The sequence below is a fragment of the Xiphophorus maculatus genome, chromosome 2 (assembly GCF_002775205.1).
Source record: "Xiphophorus maculatus strain JP 163 A chromosome 2, X_maculatus-5.0-male, whole genome shotgun sequence".
In the NCBI taxonomy this organism is placed as follows: Eukaryota; Metazoa; Chordata; class Actinopteri; order Cyprinodontiformes; family Poeciliidae; genus Xiphophorus; species Xiphophorus maculatus.
In genome coordinates, this window is record NC_036444.1 from 3,883,218 (window position 1) to 3,906,424 (window position 23,207).

At 36.2% G+C, this 23,207-nt stretch overlaps 2 protein-coding genes across 3 annotated transcripts; both read right to left on the bottom strand.

The window, feature by feature from the left end:
* Positions 1-187: 187 nt before the first annotated feature.
* Positions 188-8,188, bottom strand: fam192a (family with sequence similarity 192 member A). 2 transcript variants are annotated; one of them, XM_023348372.1, is made up of 8 exons: positions 8,112-8,188; positions 5,796-5,932; positions 5,615-5,713; positions 3,721-3,842; positions 2,545-2,690; positions 1,985-2,058; positions 1,453-1,638; positions 188-273 (listed from the first exon to the last, which is right to left on the bottom strand). In XM_023348372.1, the coding sequence occupies exons 2-8, from the start codon at positions 5,920-5,922 to the stop codon at positions 215-217; spliced, it is 813 nt and encodes a 270-aa protein (XP_023204140.1). In that variant the 5' UTR covers positions 5,923-5,932; positions 8,112-8,188; the 3' UTR covers positions 188-214. The 2 variants fall into 2 exon arrangements, with proteins under 2 accessions (XP_023204140.1, XP_005795852.1); XM_005795795.2 differs by having other exon boundaries at positions 188-462.
* Positions 8,189-9,822: 1,634 nt separating this feature from the next.
* Positions 9,823-12,134, bottom strand: LOC102232945 (interleukin-17C-like). Its single transcript, XM_005795887.2, has 3 exons — positions 11,890-12,134; positions 11,562-11,779; positions 9,823-10,413 (listed from the first exon to the last, which is right to left on the bottom strand). The coding sequence occupies exons 1-3, from the start codon at positions 11,902-11,904 to the stop codon at positions 10,170-10,172; spliced, it is 477 nt and encodes a 158-aa protein (XP_005795944.1). The 5' UTR covers positions 11,905-12,134; the 3' UTR covers positions 9,823-10,169.
* Between the last annotated feature and the right edge of the window lie 11,073 nt (positions 12,135-23,207).

A 23,207-nucleotide genomic window follows, 5' to 3' on the forward strand; every position in this document is an offset into this window, starting at 1 on the left:
AACAAAAGGCGAGGAAGGACGGACAAAAAGCAACAAATAAAAGACAACGCTACTAATCTACTAAATTAAGGAACCCAGAAAACAAAAATCATTTGAAAATTTTCCTGGTTTCATTTTTGTGACTGAATCTGTGCAGAAAATTAAACCTTAAATCCTGAAATTAATTTAAAAAAAAACATCCCAGTGATTAGATACTGATCAATAAATCAGTTTATTACAACATGACAGTTGCAGGGAGCGCCGTCGTTCTGTCACACACTCTCACAAATCTGTCTGTAAACACAGAATATTTCAACATCTGAGACAGAAAGAAGTTTCCTCTGATGATAAAACACATCAAACGTAAAATCCTACAGTGAGTCCTAAAGGGGCCTCTCTTCTTCGCTCCACAGCTGTCAGTCTCTGTTCCCTCAGCCAATAGCACAGCCTGCAGTCGCTGTGGTTCGGGGGGGTCGGCTTAAACTGCGTGAGACGTGATCGAGGGAAGGAGTCACATTTCAGAGCCACATTGACGAAAAAACATGAAATGATGCACAGATCAGGTAGAGATTTAGGGCTGAACTTTGTCTGGAGACAAAGAGAAACAGTTAAACTCACAGCTGGGAGAGGAACGGAGTGAACACACCTCTACAAGCTGCAGCAGGTAACTCAAGATTTCAGCAAAATCTTTCACATGCGGATACAAGAACCTAAACTGGCACAGATAATCCCAGCGGATTAATTCTTGGAGAAAAAAACAACAACAGCCACTGAAAAATTAAAGATGGCTGCGAATTTTCAAGACAATCGAAGAATTTGCAGATATCTAAAAATGGCAGCCATCTTGAAAAATGTAATATGGTCATGAAGGAAAATTTACTTTTGCACTAAATTTGAAAATATTTAAACCATTAGTCACTGAAAAATTAAAGATGGCTGCCACTTTTCAAGACAATCATCAAGGAAAATTTGTTTTTGTACTAAAGTTGCAAATATTTAACAGCCATTGTGGAAAATTCAAGATGGCTGTAATCTCTCAAAATGTTTGTCAAGGAAAATGTAGTTTTGCATTATATTTGTAGTACTCCATCCATTTGTCATTGAAAAATCTAAGATGGCTGCCATTTTTCAAGATGGTTGTCAAAGAAAATGTGCAAATTTTCCATGACATTTTGAAAAATTTTATATGGCTGCCATTTTTTTAAGATAGTCATCAAGAAAAAACTATTTTTGCACTAAATTTGCAAATATTAAATAACGGTAGCCATCTTGATAGTTCAAGATGGCTGCCATATTTCTGCTGCAAGCAAATTTTAATGCTTGTATCCACAGTTGAAGGATTTTTACAGTGAAGTGCAGCTATGGAGCTGCAGCTGAACGCTTTGCTTAGTGTTTCTGTGGGTGGGTGAGTGTGTGTCTATCTGTAGGCCCTGTTGTGCCGCGGATACGGCGACATGATTGCGTCCACGCTACCTTCGCTGTCCGAGCTGCTGTCGGAGTCGCTGCTGCCGGAGTACGCGCACAGTCCCGGTAAGACGCCGACGCACACGGCCGCCGACGGCAGGTGCAGCATGCCGTGGGCGGCCGACGGCGGCGTCTTTGCCGTGAGGCCGGGGACGGCTCGGCGGTCCTCAACTTCCCTGCTTCCTCCGTCCTGCTCTGGACAGGAAAACAGTCACAATCAGCACAGCCGTTTACTCCAAGAAGATTGATAAAAACTGAGAAAATTTGAAGAAAATGTTTGATTCAGACACAAAATATCCACAATGTCTTGGTGAAAACGACGTGCTCCTTCATTCATTTGAGGTTTTTTGAGAACATTTTACTGTTTTTACAAGAGAACGATACAAAAACTAGTTTCCTTCCTTTCTCCTCTCCTTTCTTAGATCATCCATCCTTCTTCAAATCTGAATCATTATGTCTTTTTTTCTGAATGATTTCTTCTTCTGCATCTTTGCTGCTAAATACCAAAACATTTATTTTTCTGTTTCAGACCGATGCCCACCTGCGAGTCTGTCTCCAATTCCTCTCGTGTTCTCCACCCTCGGCTTCTTGCCGCCGTCTGACGACTGCGAGGAGCTGAGAGGAAGAGAAGAGGCTTCACAAACGGTTTCCATGGTTTCCAAACTCATCACACAAAAAATACAGCAAAATTTTTTTTAAAGAACGTAAAGAAAAACCCGCAGTTTGACGCCATTTTTGGGAAAGAAATAAAGAAAAGAGGAGGGGAAAAAGGAAAGAGAGGAGCCTCCCAACCCCAAGGAGAAACTACGACTGATTTATCATGGAAAATTATGGAAAATCCTGTTCAAATTATCTTTACTTTCCTGGAATTTGAATCGTGAAAATTTTAGAAATTTTAAATCAGGATTATTCACAAAGAAAAAAGTAAACTCCCTTCTTTCCTTTTTCCCCTCATATGTTCATTTATCTTTAGAAATCCTGACTTTTTATCTATTAAAACAAGAAAAAACTAATATTAAGAATCAAATCTTTTTCCACTCAGTTTTCTATTTTCCAGGAGTAATTTCCATGTTTCAGTAAAACCATTGAAGAACTTCGTACCTGCGTCTCTTCACAGCTCCCACTAATAAATGAGCCTGAGACAGGTGGCTGGTCTTTGGCTCCGCCCCTGACTGTTTAGGCCCCGCCTTCTTTTCTGACTCTCTCCGACTCTCCGCGGATGCTGACGCTTGCTTGACCAAAGCGCTGTGATGGTGGAGAGTTAGGGAGATCAAACAGGGATAGATCAAATTTATTTCAAATACATTTAAAATTCCAGCCTAAACTTTTTCCTTCCACTCAACCTTCTGTGAATATTCCTGCATGTAGTGCTCTGTATGCAGGCTTTTTTAGTAATGACCTGTTGTCGCTTCTTCAGCAGACAGCTGACCAAGACTGAGAACATTTAAAGGTGCAGGAAACATTTTAATTAAAGAGTTCATTAGCTGATTAGGGTGTGACACCACGAGGTCCACATATTTAACTTTTCCTCATTATTTACATTTTTTAAAGCAGAATTTTAGGTTTATTATCCCTAACCTATAATAATTAAGTTTCAAAAAATAATAATAAAGGCTGGAAATATCTAAATTTGTATGATGGATATAGATTATATACGAATTTAAGTTACTGAAATGAAAAAAAATCATAGTTTTTTTTATAATCTAATATTTTGAGATGAAGGTTTATGACAAAAAAGTCGTATGAGAACTAAGTAATGAAATTACAAGAATAAAGTCGCAATGAAAGAGAATAAAGTTGTTAAAATACCAGAATAATGTTGTGATAACAGAAGTAAAAAAGTCATAATTGCACTAAAATAAAGTCGTAATATGAGAATAGTCATCATGGTATGAGAAAGAAAAGTAATAAAAACACCAGATTACCACAATATTAAAAAATAACATCAGTGTTACGAGAACAACGTTGAAAAAATCTAAGAATAAATCGTGATAATTTGAGAATGTCATAATATTACGACAACAAAAGGCGTAATGATACAAAAAAATATGAGAATAAAATGAGGATTGTTGAACATTTTGAGAAATGAAACGTAGATATTGGTTTTTACAAATAGAAATACTTATTTATAACACATCAGCATCAAATTACTGTCAGTAGCAAGACTTCTTGAAAACAACTGAATCCATTTTAACATCCTTCTGCAACTTTAAAATCACAAAATGATAAATAACAACATTAATAATAATAAAAAAGAGTTAAATCTGTGGAGGATATTCGGTATTCCAACAGCTCCTGCTTTTCCTCGTCCCTGCGTTGCTTCTCCACCAGGACCTGCTGCCGGGAAACCTCGTCCAGGAAACTGGTCTCGTCCTCGTCCAGTCCCCTCACCATGTTTCCTGTCAGCGTACGGCAAGACAGAAACGGCATTAATCTGAGACATCCAAAAATGAACAGTGACTTCTGTCTACGGGGTTCGTTCACTTTTCCAACAGTAAAAATCAAACATTTTTCAGGCATTTTCAAGGTAAGCTTTTAAACATTTCCAGCACCGCACCTTGGAGATAAAAACAACATACATAAACTAAAAAAATACAGTTTCAATTCACTTTTATACATCATTTGTTACCATTACCATGACTGTACCGTGATAGTATTCTGTATTCTACAGCAGGGACAACATTAACTAAAAATAAAACTAATTTTATGTTTTCAAATGTCTCTCACACACCCTTTACACTTGATTGGTCAAAGAATAAAAACATTTATTTAACAAAAAAAATCCTCCAATTTTAACAATGTTGTTTAATACTATATAAATGTCAACCTTTATTTCAATTACACACATTAATCAATAATTGAGAAATTAGTGATAATAAATATTCACTACATTGAGACAATCCAAATATGTGTTAAGGTAAATTACCTTCCTGCTAAAGTTAAATGCAAAAACAAAATATACAAAGAAAATTACCAAGAAAAATATTCTCACTAAGTTTTCCGGCGTTTAGCAAGAGAAATAATTCTTGAAATTCCAACACACCTGAAATTAGTAGCAGTTATTGCCAGTGGTGGGCAGAGTTGACCAAAGACTTAGTTTCACTGTATTGTAATTTGCTAAGCAAGTGATTTTAGCTTTAATCAGAAAACTAAAAAATTCAAGATGGTCGCCAAGGAAAATTTACCAATATTTATCACAGATGAATATTTCTGGTGTCAAATCATACACAATTGGACCTACAAAATATTATACTTATTGATAATTGACGATAATTAACATTTTCAAGATGGCCAGTTGCTATGGAAAATAAGTTTTTCCTCCAAAATTGTCCATTAGCTGAATGTGTTTGGTGCTCAATCAAAGCGTACATATTTTAAAACATAGAAATTCGATATGTTTTGTTTCTCTGGTGGACACTTTTCCAAATGGTTGTAATGAAGAATTTCTGTTAGCGCTAAAATCTACAGTGGTAGTTAGGTTCACTAACGGCTAATTCGCTAAACAAGAGTCTTAGCTAAGTTAACGCTAAATCACTAAACATTTTTCAGAGGATGCTAACGCTAAACACAAAATGAGCAGAATCTAAGGCTAACAATTAAGAATGTAGCTACACTTCCATTTACCTTAAAATTATGCAAATTAGAATTATGAAAATAAATTTCCTCATTGGAAATGCGGCCATTTTGAAAAAGCTCCCGTTTTTGATAAACAAATATTTGTTCTTTTTTTATCTAGGATGAGGTGGTTTTTCAGTTCTATCAGAATGACTGTATTTCGTAAAAACTACAGACATTTGCCGCATCGCCCGAGTCATGTGATCAACAACCGGATGTTACTAATGGGGAAAAAGATGCAGGAGTTGACAGGAAGTGGTAGGAGGATGATGGCTCATTTTCAGCGGCTGATTTTGCTTCATATTATTACTTACAAATTGTATGAATAGGATGGCCAAAGTCATAAAGTTAATCAAAGTTATCAAAATGGGTAACATTTTATAGCAATAATTAGTTATAAACGCTCAGAAATGGCAGGCAAGATGGCCGCCATCCGGAAATGAAAGTAAAAAATAAACAAAATGAGCGGTGACCATACAAATTTTTATGCTTTTATCCACACTTTAATGATTTTTACAGTAAAATGCTGGAGTATATTGGGAATAAAAGGACCTACTGAACTTGAACTGCTCCTCAAATTCCTGCTGTTTCTTGTCCTTCTGCTCCTGCAGCCGGTCATACAGGCAGCGGGAGTCGTACTCCTCCTCCGGGACCTCTGGTGAGCACACAGACACAAACGTGTGTTAAAACGGGCCGGAGTCGGCCTGATCCGGGTCTTCTGGATGATCCGCGCCCACCCTCCGGGTCGTCGGGCTTCCGGACTTTCTCCCATTCCTCCTGCCTCTTCTTCCTCCTCTCGTCGAGCTCCGACTCGGACACAAACTTCCTGCTGAGGTCGACGCCCGTCGCTTCTCCCCCGGCCATCGGAGCGACCCTAAAGACAGCGGGACACGTTTAGCTGCGAGTACGACGAAGTTTTAAGGGAAATTAGATATTTTTGTATATATGTTTTTTTTTTTAAAGAAGCAATGTTACCATGTAACCATAATGGATATTAGAGAGACTAAAAATATAATCAAAATGATTAACTTTAGGAGGAAGTCCAAAGAGGGAAAAAACTAAACTTTTTTTTCTGTTTTTGGGATGCTTTTTGTATTTGCTGCACCACTCTGACGTGGGATTTAAATGTATTAATACTTTATTTATCTATGTATTTCTTATTTTATTTTTTTTTAAAGAAAATATTGCTGAGAAAAAAAATCATTCCACTGATATATTCCTAATTTTCTCTGTAATATTTTATTTTATTTTTTCAGTGGATTAACTGATGGTAATGTGTCCTAGTTTTTATCTGCAAAATGTTTATTTATTTTTTACATTTTTTAATTTTTAACCTTAAATATATATGTTTTTTACCTTAAATTGTTTTGTATAATATACCACTCTTTTACAAACGTACTCTTCCTGGTCAAATTAAGGTTATAGAAAGGAAAATAAAATATTTTTTTTCTCCACTTTAGAAGCATCAGTTATGTTGATAGTAAATCACTTTATTTTTGCCACGTTGTAAATAGGTCTGCTGAGAAGCGGCAGCTCCCATCTTGCTAAACCATTCTCTCAAAAACAGACTTTTATCTGCTGCTGAAAAAAATACAATACATTTACATTGTGTAACTGTCAGCCTCTAGTTGTATTTGCAGTAGTTACTCATGAACTTTGTGCACATTGACTGCTATAAATTCTGTTGCTACATTCAATCAATATATTTCCATAGCACTAAATGTCCAGTAATAACCAGAACAGATGGTACAAAACAGCTTAAGTTACATTCAGTGTAAGGTAGAGTTTCAAGCCTCTTCTGAGAGTTAAAATTGATCTTTATTTGTAATCAAGAAAAATGCAGTTTATAGACCTAATCAAGGTCTTAAGGAACAAAATGTCTGAGTCCCAGCCAGAATAATTATTAACACACACGCTGAAGGGTGCAGCTCTGCATATTTATGATGACCGCAACCTTCCCAAAACAATCCTTCATTATACATTTCTTTCTCCCTCTGTTAAAATAGCCATGTAAGACTGAATAAACCATATTCCTACTTAGCCAGAGGAAGGTCTAGACTTCATTAAAAGTAATAAATAACTATTGAAATAACAAAATATCTGCACTTTAGTTTCAAGGCAGAATATTCTTTGTTGATTTATACATTATTTCTGGTATTTTTATATATGCACAAGTGCTATACATTTTAAAGAATTAAATAAAAAGTTTGTTAACTGGTTCATATGCTACTTAATTTCTCTTTTGTAACCTAACCACTACATCAATATTTGTTTTATTCACATTACATATTTCTGAATAATGTAGCGGACAGAAAATCCCCAAGGAGTATATAACATACAAACCATTTATATTTATTAAGTATTTTTATCTTAAGCAATATTCCAATGGATTTTACTATTATGTCTTCTATCCTCAATGTGAGGCTACTAAGTCTATTGTCTAAACTTATACATAAAATTTTGTCTTATAAATTCTTTTGATTTCAACTCTATTTATATGAAACTTTAAATTACTGTGGATTTTTCACTAAATACAACTAGTATTACAGGGTTATTAACTGATGATTGTAGAAAATAATAGGTAGAGATGTATATTCAATAAGTCAGGAAAATACCAAAGAAGTATTTTGAAATTAAGCCATTTTTTGTGATTATTTTGCAAGTTTTCATTTAAATTGTAGACAAAACAATCCTCATTTTTGACACAAGTCCTCTGTGAATATGGGCTTTGCCCCCAGGCTTTGCCTGTTCTTGACCGTCCCTGTTTAAAATATTCAGATAAATGTTATTAAATGAAAGTTTATCACACCGATTAAAGCTTTCAGAGTGATATGTGTTAACGTGGCATCTGTCAAGGTGTGTAAAGATAATCTGAATTTAGTTCAGATGGAGCGAGACACAAGCTAATGTTAGCTCCATTAGCTTCTTGCAGCTATCAGCGACTCAAACCCGGCAGTACGTCTGACTGTCAGGTGCTAAACATGCACAACCTCGGAGTAATTATTCGGCTGGTTTATATTAGCTGAATTAATTGTTTAATCTCCAAAACTTACCGAGTTTACGGCTAGCGGTTAACAACCTGCTCTTATTTATCACCGCCTGGTGTTACGCTGAAAAAGGTCCGACAACCAACTCATTAGTTCCGACCTAAACTGTAATTTTACGTTCTGATCAACCACCAGTGACGGTTGCTGTCAAAAATAGACGAGTACACGTTTGTTAAAAAATGTTTTAGTTTCTTCTCGTGTTTTAAATTATACAAATGGACTGAATGGTAAATGGACTGAACTTATATAGCGCTTTTCCAGTCATTTTGACCACTCAAAGCGCTTTACACTAGAGTCACATTCACCCAGTCGCACTCACAAACACACACACATTTATACACCGATACGCAGATCGGTAGGCAATTTAGTATAAATAAAGTCATAGGCCAAGACAACCGAAATAAAGTGAAAGGTTTTCACATATTTCAAGACAGGCAACTCATTCGGATACAATTCTACGCCTATGACAGTAGGAGGCGCTGTTTCTTTCGAAACCACTAATATATACACATATTTCTGCCGCCACAGAACAGAAATAGATGAGCAACGTAAACAAAAATAAACATATATATATATATAGTATATAGACAGTATATCGCCATACAATATATATGGCAATATAAAAAATTCCCTTCTCGCCCACCGCGAGTGGTTCTTATCCTCTGAGCTCGGGTCCTCTACCAGAGGCCTGGGAGCTTGAGGGTTCTGCGCAGTATCTTGGCTGTGCCAAGGACTGCACATTTCTGGACTGAGATGTCTGATGTTGTTCCTGGGATCTGTTGTAGCCATTGGTCCAGTTTGGGGGTGACTGCCCCGAGGGCCCCGATGACCACAGGCACCACTGTGGTCTTCACCTTCCAGGCCCTCTCCAGTTCCTCCCTGAGGCCCTGGTATTTCTCTAGTTTCTCGTGCTCCTTTTTCCTGATGTTGCAGTCGCTTGGTATTGCTACATCTACCACAACGGCTTTCCTCTGTTGTTTATCCACTACGACAATGTCTGGTTGGTTCGTCATTACCATTATTATATATATATATATATATAAAGCTTGTTCATTTCTATGAATATAATTTTATTATTTCTATCACTGTGATTCTTCTATGATTTCTATAACTTATGACATGGGGAAAATGTCTTGAATGAAAAAATCTGACAGTGCAACTAATCATTTATTTTATTAATATTAAGGAATTACTTACCTAAAACAAGCTCCTATATCTTGCTGAAAATTAACTTGGGATCTGGTTTTGTCTTGTTTCAAGTATACAATGATATTTGAACTAGAAACTAGACCAACATGGTAATATTTTGTGTTTTTCAGTGTATATCCCTAAATTTCAACATATTTATTGCTGAAGCTAATTTGTCTAGCAGATTATTTTGCCTATAATAAGACATAAGTGAATTAATCTGCCAGAGAAATTAGTTTTTTAAAACTCAATATTAAGGAATTATTGACTTCAAACAAACTCCTAAATTTGACTGAAATGCTATTTATAACTTAGTTTTGTTTTATTGCAAGAGCACTAACAAAAATATTTGGTAAGATTTTGTGTTTTTACTGTGATGAATGAATTTCACTTTCCGATTTTCTAGATGTATCTGTATATTCGTACGTTTGAAAAACTGTGAACAATCAAATAATTCAGACACACAGGCTGCTTTGTTTTGAATTTAAGTTTCAACATTTTATTTATTTGTTGTTTCATTGTGCTTCAACGAAGCTGAACTGTGAAGTCCCACTGGGACAAAACATCTACAGTAAAAAAAAACACCAGTCTCATGATGAAAATCAATGCAAACAAATAATATAAATAATTCCAACAAATATTATTATTATAACAAAAGTACACAATAGCTTTTTTTTTGATGAAACATCATCAGTTGTAGAATCGGGTATTTAATACCCTCCATTAGCTGCACTATGCAGAGCTTCACACTAGTTTTAAGAGAGACCAACCCATCATAGCTTGGATAAATAAATAGATAATAAATATGTCCTCAGAACCTCGTAGAGGTGGTGCTGCCTTGAGATCCAAGTCCGCAGGAGTTGCTGGGATTGGGGGTCAGCGTGACGAGGACGGCCTTACGCAGGTGCACCCCATAATCACATCCCGTCTCTCCGGCTTCAGCTTGTACCCGCCTTTCTTACATTTTTCCCTCTTCATGAACACCCAGGAGCCGATCACCGGAGCTGAGTTGTAGTCCTGGATGTCTTTCACCGTCCCGTTTCTGGACATGATGCAGCCCTTGCACAGGCAGACGGCCTCGGTGTACGTTTGGGGGTAAAACTCAGTGTTGCGTACTATCCTGTGGATGGAAGAAGACGACTCAGTGAGACTTAAACACAAACTTTAAAGGGTAAACTTGACATTTATTACATTCTTAAAGCAGTATTTAACTTTTATAAAGAATCTGTTCCTTACAACTTTGCTGTCGGTTAAATTTGTTGATGCTTATTATCAAGGTACTGCAAACATAAGGTGTTAATATAGCATAACTCGTCATGATTTAAAGCAAAATACACAGCAAAACCACATCTTACCATGCATAAACTAAACCAAAAGTACAAGTAAGTGTATTCAGAATAGCGCAAATATTTTGAATACACTTAAAATCAGACTAAACTAGCTTGCAAGTAACTTTTCAGTGGGAGTCAAACATGAAAGCAACACTTTTACTCCAGTTATTAATGTAAAGATCAAATAAAGAAAAGTGCAGAGTTTGGGGGGCATTAGGGAAAGATTTGCCCATGGACACTGTTAATGCAAAGAACGCCCCTGAAGAATAAAACAGCCAGTTAAAGTTAAACCTGAATAATAATGGTGAGAAGCACATTTATCTACCCATTAATATGATATATAAACTAACAAAGTAGGACAGTTTGTCTTTTTTGTTGTTCCTTAAATAAATAAAGGAACAATTGATTTGATTCATTGTCCGAGCAATGCAATAAATTCCTATCTTTAATCGCCTCTGATATTTTTAATATCTGATATTTTTCACCTGTCACAAAGTTTGCGCGCTTTACTTTGACTTGGCTGCCGGAACTTTCCATTCCGATATGAACCCAAAGTCAGAATTTAAGAAAAACAACGTTTCTTCTGTCTCATCGGCAAGATTTTACTAATATTATTATTATTAGATGCAATTACGCGAACGTAAAAGGAAGTTTAACTTATTTTAATCTGAGGGGCGTAAAGAAAAGAAAAAAAGGCACAAATAGAGAAATTAAAGATCGTATTAGCGTGGAAGTGGGAAATTTTCTGAGTTAAAGTCTAACTGGGAAATCATCCGGAGTTTCCATCAGTCTGTCAACATCCAGTTTGGATTTTCTTTTCTCTCTTTCTTTTTATTTATTTATCGCAATCAGCTTCTGTTTCCTTCACAGTTACAATAAACAAGTAAGAATAAAACAGAGGAATATTTTTGCGTTTTCAATTAAAGCCTCTACTCACTTGTATTTCCAGGGAGACAGGGAGCGATCCTCCAAGTGCTCCAAGGCGGGCTTCTTGAAGAGCTCCAGCGGGCAGCCGGGGGAAAAGTTGGGGGAGGGCGTCATGTCCGGGGGACGTGGGAACTTCTTCAGCTTCTTCAGCGCCGCCTTCTCCACTTCGGCCTCATTATAGCAGCGATGCATCGTCACGGACGCGGCGCACAGCGCCAGGATGAAGATCTGTGGAGAGGAGAGGGAGGGTGAGAATGATGATGATGATGGAGGATGATGATGATGATGATGGAAGATGATGAAGGAGAAGGAGGGGGTGAGAGATTCCCATCACTCACCTGCGCTAGTTTCATGTTCTTTTGCAGACTTTTACTCAAGCAGATGGTTTAATCTCTGTGATAAATCCTGGTTGTAATCTGCGTTTGGGCATTCTCCGCTTAAATCTGCTCGCGCTCCGCCCCGCTTGCACCTGATTGGACGGGAGGAGGGAAAAGCGGAGGGGGAAACACCGGCGGCATGAGGAAATGGAAACGCTCCCAGACTTCCTCTTTCCCAAATGAACCAAGAGAGAGAGAGGCGGAGAGACACGCACAATTAAAAGTATAATTAAAAATAAAAACAAGCCTGTCCAGGTAACCGGAAGTTGCCCCCCCTCTGACCCAGAGTGGCGATGACCTCACCTGCTGCTGCAGAAGGTTTTAAAGCCAGTCAAATATGACTGCAAGTAAACGATGATGATAAAAATCAAATGAAGACGAATAAGCAACGCCAATGTACAAAATCTTACCAGGTATGTTTGGTTTAGTTAGTGCAAATGTCTTCATAAACTTGAAATAAGACAAAACTAACTTACAGGTAACTTTTCAGGAAAAGATAGCAGCTTAATGTTGATGGAAAGTTACTAGTTCCACTGGCAGATCACACTCAAAGTGATACATCTCAAACATTTCATTATGAATTACATGTTGTAGTGCAAACCAGCATTTTATCTGGTCTTAAAAATCATTTTGTTATTAGACACTTAGTTAATTTTTTGTCTCTTCAGACATTCCTGACAGGTTCTGACATACAAACCTCTGACTAAGATGAAAGTATATCATAGAAACATGTCAAGTATGATTAGAAGTAGATATAATAAGTTTCTGCTATAAAAACAATTTTTATTATTGGTCTAAATTTACTCTTCACCTTTTATAGAAAAGAAAAACTTAACTTTGGCTTTTTGTTAGATTTTAGCCATAAAAATAAAAACTAACAGAACTAAATGTGTGCATTTCAATAGATTATTGATATTTGTGATATTTGAGTTTCACTTTTTAAATAGGAAATTGGCTCCTAATGAGATTTTGTTTGGGACCGCAGATCATTTTGGACCGGCCATGAGCGTGTTAATAAGAAAAAATAACTTCTAACAGGAATAAATAATCTTAATTCCCACTTTTTTTCCATTTTATCTCACATATTGTACGGCGATATACTGTCTCTTTAAAATCTTTTCTTGTCCAAACGAGATATAATTGAGATTTTTATTTGAAACAGGAAGAGATAGTTTATGTTCCCCATTTTATTGAACAAATCTTCCCTGACACTGTAAGGTAACCAGATCCGCCATGCTGTTTGGACAGAACATGGAAAAAAGGGGAAAATTATGTAAATTTATTGTTTTCAGGAAATAACCCTACAAGAAATAGTAGAAAAATAAAGACTTCTATGTTGTGCTGTATTTTTGTGAGTTTAATTTAAGTTTTAGTTACTTGGAAGTACTTTGAATATTTTTTTAGACAGAAAAAACGAGGGCAAATCGGATAAAGGCTGAAGTTCATCAAAATGAGCAGCAGGGGGCGCTGATAAGACCAGCTAAAAAGTTGCTAACTCAAACAGAAAATATTTAAACGTTTTTAAAACTAAAGTTTTTGAACCGGAAAGTTTTCCTCATGTGAAAAGTCGAACATTTTCTCCCTTTTCTCTGTTATTTTATTTTGTCACTGTTTGGCGCGAGCTTGGAGCTGCTGCAGGATTTCCGACCTTTTCATGGCGATGATGATGATGAAATCCTTAAAACCTGACGTGCAAAAAACGTATGAGATCCAGGTCTCGCTCAACCTGTTTAAGTTTTGTTTTTATTTTTATAGGGCAATAATCAGCAGAGCCGCAAGCGCTGCGTGTGTGGATGAGGAAACAACGATGCGGGACTGAACGCTGCCAGGACCAAACAATAGAAATCTGGAAAGTTTTATCTGAAGCTGTTGGACACTGAGGATGAGATCATGAAAAAGCTCCTGAAACTTGAATTACAGCTCAGGTTTCCTCAGCTCCGCCTCTGGTGATGCAACGCTGCTCGTCCCAAAATAGCACCATATATGATGTTAGCCTGCAGCAGAAATTCCATCATCTTGCTCAGAGCAGCTGCCAAGTAAGTCATCAGATCAAATGCGAAGGTCATCCGATCCCGAAGAGTCTTCACAGTCCCTTTGTTGCGTCTGGAGCTGCAACAACACCCTGACGCACCCAGCGTGACATCATGTGTTTCAACATCAAGGGAGGGACTCTGACCTGAGTCACTACTACGAAAAGTTTGACAGGACAAAGAAAGAAAGAAAGAAAGAAAGAAAGAAAGAAAGAAAGAAAGAAAGGAAGAAAGAAAAACAATAATAATAATAATAAAAACAGAAACAGACAATTATTGTGGGAATTCTGGAGCTTTTGAAGGGACTGAAGAGGGAAAGTTCACTTTTACCTGTGACAAAAAAAGAAAACAAAGAAAGAGCAAGTATTAAAATTCCAACAATTTACAAACTTTTCCCTGCAAAAACATAAAATCCTGCTACACTTGAATTAAGCCAAAACAAGAAACTTTTCAGCAAAGTAGGATCAATAATTCCTTAATGTTTGAGGAAAAGTTCAAGTTCCATCAGCAGATTGTTTCACTCATTTGAAGAAATAATCTGAGCAATCTGTTTTTAACAGAGCAAAAACACAAAATCTAACCAAGAATCGTGCAAATATCTTAGTACACCTGAAATAAGAGAAAATAAGTAACTTAACAGCAAAATATAAGAGCTTATTTTAGGTTTAAAAATTGATATTGATGAAAAAGTTATTTATTTACAATGTGGAAAAAATATTATGCTATAAGTGAAATAATCTGCCAGTAGAACTAATATTTTTTTCTTCAGTGTTCTTAAGAAGTGTTTAACTGAAGAGTGTAAGTGTTATTCTTAAACTCTTTTAATTTATTTTATTATTTCGTAGGTCCATGTTCTTTTGTTGGTAGTTTTTATTTCATGTGAATTTAAGTGAATTTTATGACATTTTAATTGCCTGAGCCTAGACATGACATTCAGCTCAGGAGACAAGCCAAATTTATATAAAAAAACATATTTTCTAAAAATAAAATGATAGTATTTAATTTTGTTTTGGTTTTCATAGTAATTCGAACACATGCTCACTCTTTGCAGCAAGAAAGTTCGGTGGTCGAGTTGGAATGGACCAACTCAAGGAGGAAAGATTTTAACAGTTTTAAATATTCTCTAAAAACTATCAATGTCTTGTGTGTGCAAATTCAGCAAAAGTAATAACAAAATGTTTCAATTAAATAAAGGTTACATGGTGGCACAGTTGGTAGCACTGTTTTCCTGTGAGCTTTTCTCCATGAAGTTCTCTCTTGGTACTCTAACTTCCTCCCATGTTCCCAAAGCTGCATAATGTTGTTCATTAAATGTAAATTCAACAATTATATGGCCATCCTGTGCAATATTTACAATAATTCTTGTCACACTTTTCACATCTGATCTTGTACAACATGAGAACATGTTCTGTATTTAAAAGTCTCCCATTTGTTCAGGTCTCTGTTTAATTTGAATTCTATCTGTACTGTATTATTTTACAGTTCTTAATTTTGTTTTTAGACATTTTTATATTCAATGGCAATGTTTCTACTGTACTGCTGTGACAAGTGAATGTGGGATTAATAAAGAGTTATTCTATTCCATATTTCCTTTTTCTACATATTTATCAGTTTTTCTTCTTTCCCTATTTCACCCGGTGCTACGTGTCAATCATCTGTTTGCTAACGGCAGACAAACGGTCAGGAACTACAGCTGACCTCAGCGTCTTTGTAGTTCCGTGTTCGCAAATTCAGCTATTTATTTAGAACGTGTCTTCAATTTATTTGCGGGAAATTCACCGCTTACTTGTATTTTCGAAAAGCAAATCTTAAAATATGCGGGAAAAAAGGCAGCTTTGGAAGCTAAGGTAGCTAGGTAAGATGCTGCTCGACACGCTATTGGCTAGGGTTTATTTTCCTTCGCGCTGATTGGCTGTACGTCCAAAAGCGTAAATTTGGAATGCCGTTCATGTTAGCTTCTGTGCTAGCGTTAAAACGGTCTCCACTGGATATTTCGGCATATTTGGTGTTTAAACTTCGACAATAGGCAGGAATAAGCGCTTTTTTTTAAGGAAGTCTAAATGATTCGCGAATTGTAGCCTACAGTATTAAATGTGGATCAACCTGATCAATGTTATCATTCATATCTGCTTCGGGAAGCTTCGTCTCTGTCTCTTCTGTTTGGAGCATGACACCAAAAATAAATATCTAGGTGATTTTTATTAAACTAAATTCTTTGACTTGACTTAGGTTGTCAATGCATTGTTTGTCTTGTGATGGATGGCATGGAATGTCCAGGGGTCATGTCCAGGGGTCATGTCCAGGCATGACATCCATCATGCAGGATATGCCTGGACTATGCCTGGACACAGTGGATGTCCAGGCATAGTCCAGGACATGTCCAGGCTCTCCCAGTCCTCCCCCCCAACAACTGCTGGTGAAATAAGCAGAAATTTGATGCCAAAATTAAAATTCAAAGGAAGACGAAACTGAAACTATAGTGTAGAAATAATATTTAAAAAACCTCAAACAGCACGAGACCATCAAGAAGCTTCTGCTTTTCTCCCATCAGGTGATGGCCCAAATTTCTCCCATCAGGTGATGGAGGGAAAAACTGCATCTATCAAACAACAACAACAACAACAATGTATCAGCAGTTCTGCAGCAGAAACTGGTTATCACTAAGCAACAGTAATTTTTTGATGGCTACTTTTTACTTTTACTTCAGTAAAAACATGTGTAAGTAGCGCTACTCTTACTTGAGTACTATTTAAAAGATAATTGAAGTATTATTATTATTAGGTATGTTTATTTTTGTAGCACTCTGCAATATCTTTGGACAAATATATTCCAAAAATATCATATTTTTTTCTGTAGAATAAACAAAACTCCATTGTCCCTAAACAAATTGCTGAATCAATAAAACATTTGGTGAGCAGACGTTCTTTCTCCACGGTTTTCTGCATTGTTTCTGAATTAGTTGGATCCTCTTTCAGCACAAAGAGCGTCTTGTTTTTCCACGGCTGTAAATCAGAAACAGGGCTAACCTCAGGCTGGCAGAACCTGGTGGATTCCACGGTTCCTCAATCCTTCCTCACTTTCTCACCGTTGCTTTCACTTTTCCAGCACAACGTTCCTTTTCTCCAGCATCTGGCTGTCGGTTAGAAATCAATGCATCCGCCATTGCGTCATTGGTTATCCTTTAACTAGACCAATAAAATGTCATTGCTGACTGAAACGAGGTTTTTTTCTCTCCCGTTGAAGCTCTTTTTACAGAACGTTCAGTTTTTCTCCTCTGATTTTAGCTCTAAAACCTGGACAGCACTCATCAGTAATATAGTGCCCATAAAAAGTATTCACGTCCTGGGATGTTTTATTGTTTTTGTTGTGTTTTCAAATCAGGCATGATGAACAAAACTTGGCTTCTTTGACAAAAAGAAAACTTAAATGTTTAGTGAGAACTGATTTCTGCCAAAAATAAAGACACTCAAGTAAAAATATGTGACATTTAATAAGACATTGAATAAATATTCACACCGTTCAAGTCAGTATTTAGTAAATGCACCTTTGGTTTTCCAGCCAGGATGCTGCAGTTTCCCTCCTTTCTTCCTGCTACACTGTTCCAATTTGATAGGAAACAGTTTCTGGTGTAAATCTTGGTACGCTTAAAATAAGACAAAAATTAACTTACAAGTAACTTTTCAGCAAGATGTACAAGGTTGGTTTACGTAAATAATTCTTGAATATTGATAAAAAATATTAGTTTCACTGGCAGATTGTTTCACTTATTACATGGGAAGAAAACAGGAAGAAAACCAGCAGCAGAGCCAGAGCCAGACTGTGTGACAATGATTAGTTTTTAGCAGCTTTACACTATAAAAACGCAAAATGGTGACGCTAACGCTGGTTAGTAAGTATTTTTGTCTAGTTTCTAATGCAAACATTTTAGTACACTTAAAAAACCGACAAAGCTAACTTAAAAGTAACTTTTCCAGCAAGCTACAGGAGCTTTTTAAAACAGAAATTCTTAAATATAGATTTTATTTAAAGTGCTAGCTTCACAGGCAGATTTGTTTTATTATAACTGAAAAGAATCAGCTAGTGGAACTAATACTTCTTCATCAATATTAAGGAATTATTACCTTAAAACGAGATCCTGTTTCTTACTGAAAAATCACTTAAATTTACACTTACTTTCTAAAGTGTACTAAGACACTTGCACTAGAAACTAGACAAAATACTTGGTAAGATTTTGTGTTTTTGCAGTGTATCCCAAGTGTGTTTCTGCGTAAAATGTTATTCATGCACAATAATGAATTAAACAAGCAATATTTGAACAAAACCAACATAACGTGGCATTTGCCTTAATTTTTTTTACAATTATTTAACTTTTTGGGCCAATTATTTACCAACTGGTTGGTCTATAAAATGTTCTTAGTTGATATCCAGCAACAACAACAAAATAAATTCTTTTAAAGCCTTTGAGTTTAGCCCAAGTTTATGAGTAAAAAGTTGCTGGCATAACTTTGTGGCATAACTTTCTATGAAATAAAAATAAAAGGAAAATATAAAAATAATAATAAAAGAAACTCTTTGTTTTAGTACATTTAAGATATAAAATCTTCTAACAGTTACAAAAAGGTGTCTGCATCAACTCCAAATGCCAGAGGGACCAATTTGTACCATCCTTCAACTGCAGTCAGGGCCACACAAACCTATTCCAAGGGCCACCAGTGGCCCCTGAGCCGCACTTTGGACACCTGTGTTCTAAATAATGCTATCAGTGAAGCATTCACGACAATATGTGGACACATCTGCGGGTGAAAAGCTTTTTGAAGTGCCAAAAGCTGCAGGAAGCACGTATGCAATCGTAAACGTCGGCCCGGCCCGACCCGACTGCATTCCAGAAAAATATTCGGTGAAAAATATTCCTGCTGAGCTTCGAGCCGCATATCGCAGCTTTGTTTCTAAATTAGAAGCCAAGCTGATTCTGTTTCTGTTTCAGGATCTAAAGGAAAGGCGCGTGAGCCCTGATCCAGTTACGGTGCGTGACAGTCGGGTGGCATTCAGTCAATACGGCGCTTCATCCATCACGTAAGGGGAATATCCTCTTATCAGCAGGAGTGTACAGTGGCACTCAAGTGAGTCCCTGCACAGGTATTCATCAGAAATTTAGAAAAAGTTTCTGCACACATTTAGATGTTTATCTTTCGTTTTATGGGAAACTAAATCAGGAACAAAACTTTAAAAAAAGACTTTGGAACAGGCAACACAAGAGGAAAATACACCTTGTTGCTGCTTGGACCACAGCTTGACTTGTCTAGACTTTGACAAGGACACTCCAAAACTTTATGATTTTATAGAGCCATTCAGAAATCCAACTGATCTTGAGTTTACAACTTGGATGATCCCGATCGAACGCGACTAATTAACTCTAATTAGATTCCTGAACCTGAGTTAAATCCAACATATTATTTTTAGCACCACTATTCCACTCAGTCCCTCCAGACTAGCAGCAGCAGCAGCAGCAGCTACCAAACATCCTGAGCTCCTACACTGCAAAAACACAAAATCTTACCATTTATTTTTGACTCGCTTTTAATGCAAATATCTTAGTAGACTTGAAATGACTAGTAAGAGATTTAAAAACTTGTTGGACTTACTTTCTTTCTTTCCTTTCAATTGATTCAGTCCTTTCTAATTCATTTTTAAGAAAAGAAAGAAAAAACAAATGGATTAAAATCAGACTTGGCATTAAAAAAAAATTATTTTATTTTTATCACATGTTATAAGTAAAACAACCAGCCAGTGAAACTAACACTTTTATTTATTATCAATATTAAGGAATTATTAACTTAAAACAAGCTTCTACATCTGGCTGAAAATGTGCTTGCAAGTTAATTTGGTCTAATTTTTCAAGTGTTCTAAGATTTTTACAGCAGAAGAAAATAGACAAAAATACTTAAGATTTAGCATTTTTATAAAAATGGCATCCTAGAGGAGCATTGTTGTGATGAGGCGCTGAATGAGGCGTATGAGAAAGGGCAGGAGTTTCTTAAAGAGACAGAGGCCAATTTCAAAACATCAGATGCAAAGTCAAATTTATTTTAAGGTGTTTGTGATACAGAAAGTATTTTCATAACCACTGAAGGTGACATAGTTACTTCATCAAGCTATAAAGTGACACTATGTACCTGGAAAGTACATAATCCTGCCCCTTTAAGCAAATCAGTTTGACATGAAAGTAAAAAAAAAGCAGTTCTATTAATAACTTTGCTTGTTGTAAAACACAGAGTCAAAAGCAAATCTTCTGGAAAGTGTAACTGATAGGAGTTTGTTATACTTCAATCAACTTTTGCTTCTTTCTTTCTTTCTTTGTTTCTTTCTTTCTTTCTTCCTTCTTGTCTTTGCTCCCTTGACAGGAAAAACTTCCTGCTTCTATTTTTAGACTATAATGAGTAGATCAACACAACTGCTTTCTCTTTTAGCCCGACTTGAATTTCAGCTCAGGGTCAAATTTAACTCTAATCTTGACATCAAAGTGTAGCTAATCCCCCAGTGAAAGCATAGCCCCTCCCCCTGACCAATTGAGAACGTTTCTCCCGCAGTGGGCGGAGCCAAGAGACGCTTAGGGGCGTGGCCAAATGGTGGGGATGAGGAGGAAGAGAAGCGCTGCTGCTAACTTATCCACTTTGTCGCTGCGTTTAGCGACTTTTCAGAACCTTCTTACGACTATCAAAGCACTAACTAGTGACAAATCTAGAAGCTTTTTTTCTGTGTTTGTGTTTGAAAATAACAGAATTGAACTGCTTAGGCACCGTTTAACCGTTTAACCCAAAGAGGGCAGCACTGAGCTGTTTTTTTTTTGTTGGGGGAGGAAATATTACCGGTACTCAAATTTACAGAACGATGTCAAAATTTGCTCAGAAACATAAAAGTAAAACATTAAATAACTTACTTAGACGGTTTATCAGCAAAAAGGTTTCAGTTTCTGTTGTGTTTTTATTTGTTTTTGTTTTTTTTATTCTCTGACCTTTGAACTCTGCCATGGAGGGAGAAGAAGATGGAACTCTTGGAACGGGAAGGAGCTTCTTAAAGAGACAGAGGCCAATTTGAAGGCAGCAAATTATTTTTTAAAGTGAAATATCTAAAATATCTAAAGTGAAATATATAAATATCTCAAAGTTATTTTTGATGTATAAATGTATCAAAATAACTTCTGCCTTAAGAAGCAGGAGCTTCTTAAAGAGACAGAGGCCCAATTTCAATACGTCAAATTGCAAAGTCAAGTCTCCTTTAAGTTATGTTTGATATACATATAGCATTTTTCTAACAGCTGAAGCTAATATAAGTTACTTGATTATTAAGCAGCACGATGTGCCTGGAAAATACATAATTGTTAGTTTTTCATTCAAGATTTACTGGCTGTTCTAGCTTAAGACTAGCTAGCGTCTGTTTGGTGACATGTTTGCCATAATTTGGGAGATTTGGCAGAACTATTTGTTTTAGATTTGTTCGTCTTTGCATGGAATCGGCTGTTATTAGCTTACAACAGAACCTACTGTGGTTCAGGTTAGCTTGGACTAGCTGTGTGTCAGGTTTGAACTTCTCTTAATACTACAACTCTAACTGTGTGAGGTTAGCTCACCATCTTCAATAACTGAAAAATCAACAGCTATAAATCTAAATGATCTTTTTTTTTTTTTTTAAAGGTGTCAGTGTTGTAAATAAAACATGATTCTTCAGCTAAAGGATGCATGAAAATCCCAGATAAGGATTGTGATGTTGTAGGACCAGGTTTACTTTCAGTTGTACTCCACATGTTGGAGTGATGCAACAGCAGACTGAGGAACACAGACTTGTTTACTACAGAGTGACTCTGTTCTTCCTCTTTAAGCTCTTTTAAAAAAGCATGATTGAGTATTAGGACCATACCAAGACAAAAAAAAAAAAAAAAAACTGTAATAAACTTGTATAAAAATAAAGCTAAATAAGAAAATAAAGGCGTAATATTCAAACTTTATCCTTGTCATATTATGACTTTATTCTCATAACTTTGACTTTATTCTTTTAATATTCTGACTTTATTCTTGCCTTTTTATTTATTTTAGTTTTCTTAGCGTAGCCCTAGCATTCCATCGTAAAGTAGCATTAGCTTCAGTGGCAGATTATTTAAAAATTTATAATTTGGGAAAAATGTCTTGTTACAAGTGAAATAATCTGACAGCTGAACTAAAACTTTTTAATCAATATTAAGGGTTTTCTAAAACTCAAAACAAGCTCTCATATCTTGCTGAAAAGTTACATGGAAGTTAAGTGTCTTATTTTAAGTGTACTAAGATATTAGCACTAAAAAGTAGACTAAAAGTCTTCTTTTTGTCCACTAAAAGAGTTTGTGTTTTTGCAGATAGTAAATGTCTGTTTAGTTTACCTCCATACCCCAAAATAAACGCCCTTGTTGCTGAAACGTGTTATACTAATAAACTTTATGTGAACTTCATGTCAGCTCGGTGTTTCTGCTGCAGACTGAAGATGTTCCTCTTCACCGGTGAGTTTGGGGTCAATCTTTTTGTCGTGTTTTTCTGTGTGTTTATTTTGAGTTTCCTGTGTCTCTGTGTTGTCCTGTCTTCCCCTTGATTACTCCCAGGTGTTTCTCGTTCCCTGATTACCTCCTGTGTATTTAGTCTCACCTGTGTCTCTGTGTTTTGTCGGGTTCTCGTCTTTCTGTTTGCCAGTTTATTTGCGACGCGTTTATTCTGTGAGCCCTGGCTTCCGCTCAGCCGTGCCGCCAGAATCTTGTGGACCGTTTGGAACATTATTTATTATTAAAACAACCATCTCTCTTACATGGGTCTCCTTGCGTGCTACCTCACCACTCGTCCACCACACCTTGTGACACTTTTATCAAGAAAATTTCCTCTTCTGCAGAAGTATTTTGATGGACAGTGGTGTGAAAAAATGTTTCCCCTTCTTCCAAATTTCCTATTTCTTTACATGCTTGTGACACTTCTGTGTTTCAGAATATCACACCAATTTAAAAGCTGAATATTAATTCGTATTCATTTATTTATTTTGCCACTGAGGCAGTTTCTTGTCTGGATTGCTATTATTGTAAACAAAAGTATGTTTTTTTATCTTCAAAATGAGTTTTTATGATGAGAAAATGTTTTTTTAAAATTTTATTTATGTGTGTTTCATGTCATTCAGCAACAAAAACATTTCTTGGTAAGTTACTGCAGAGCTTTAGTTGGAAAATATGGATAATTTCCT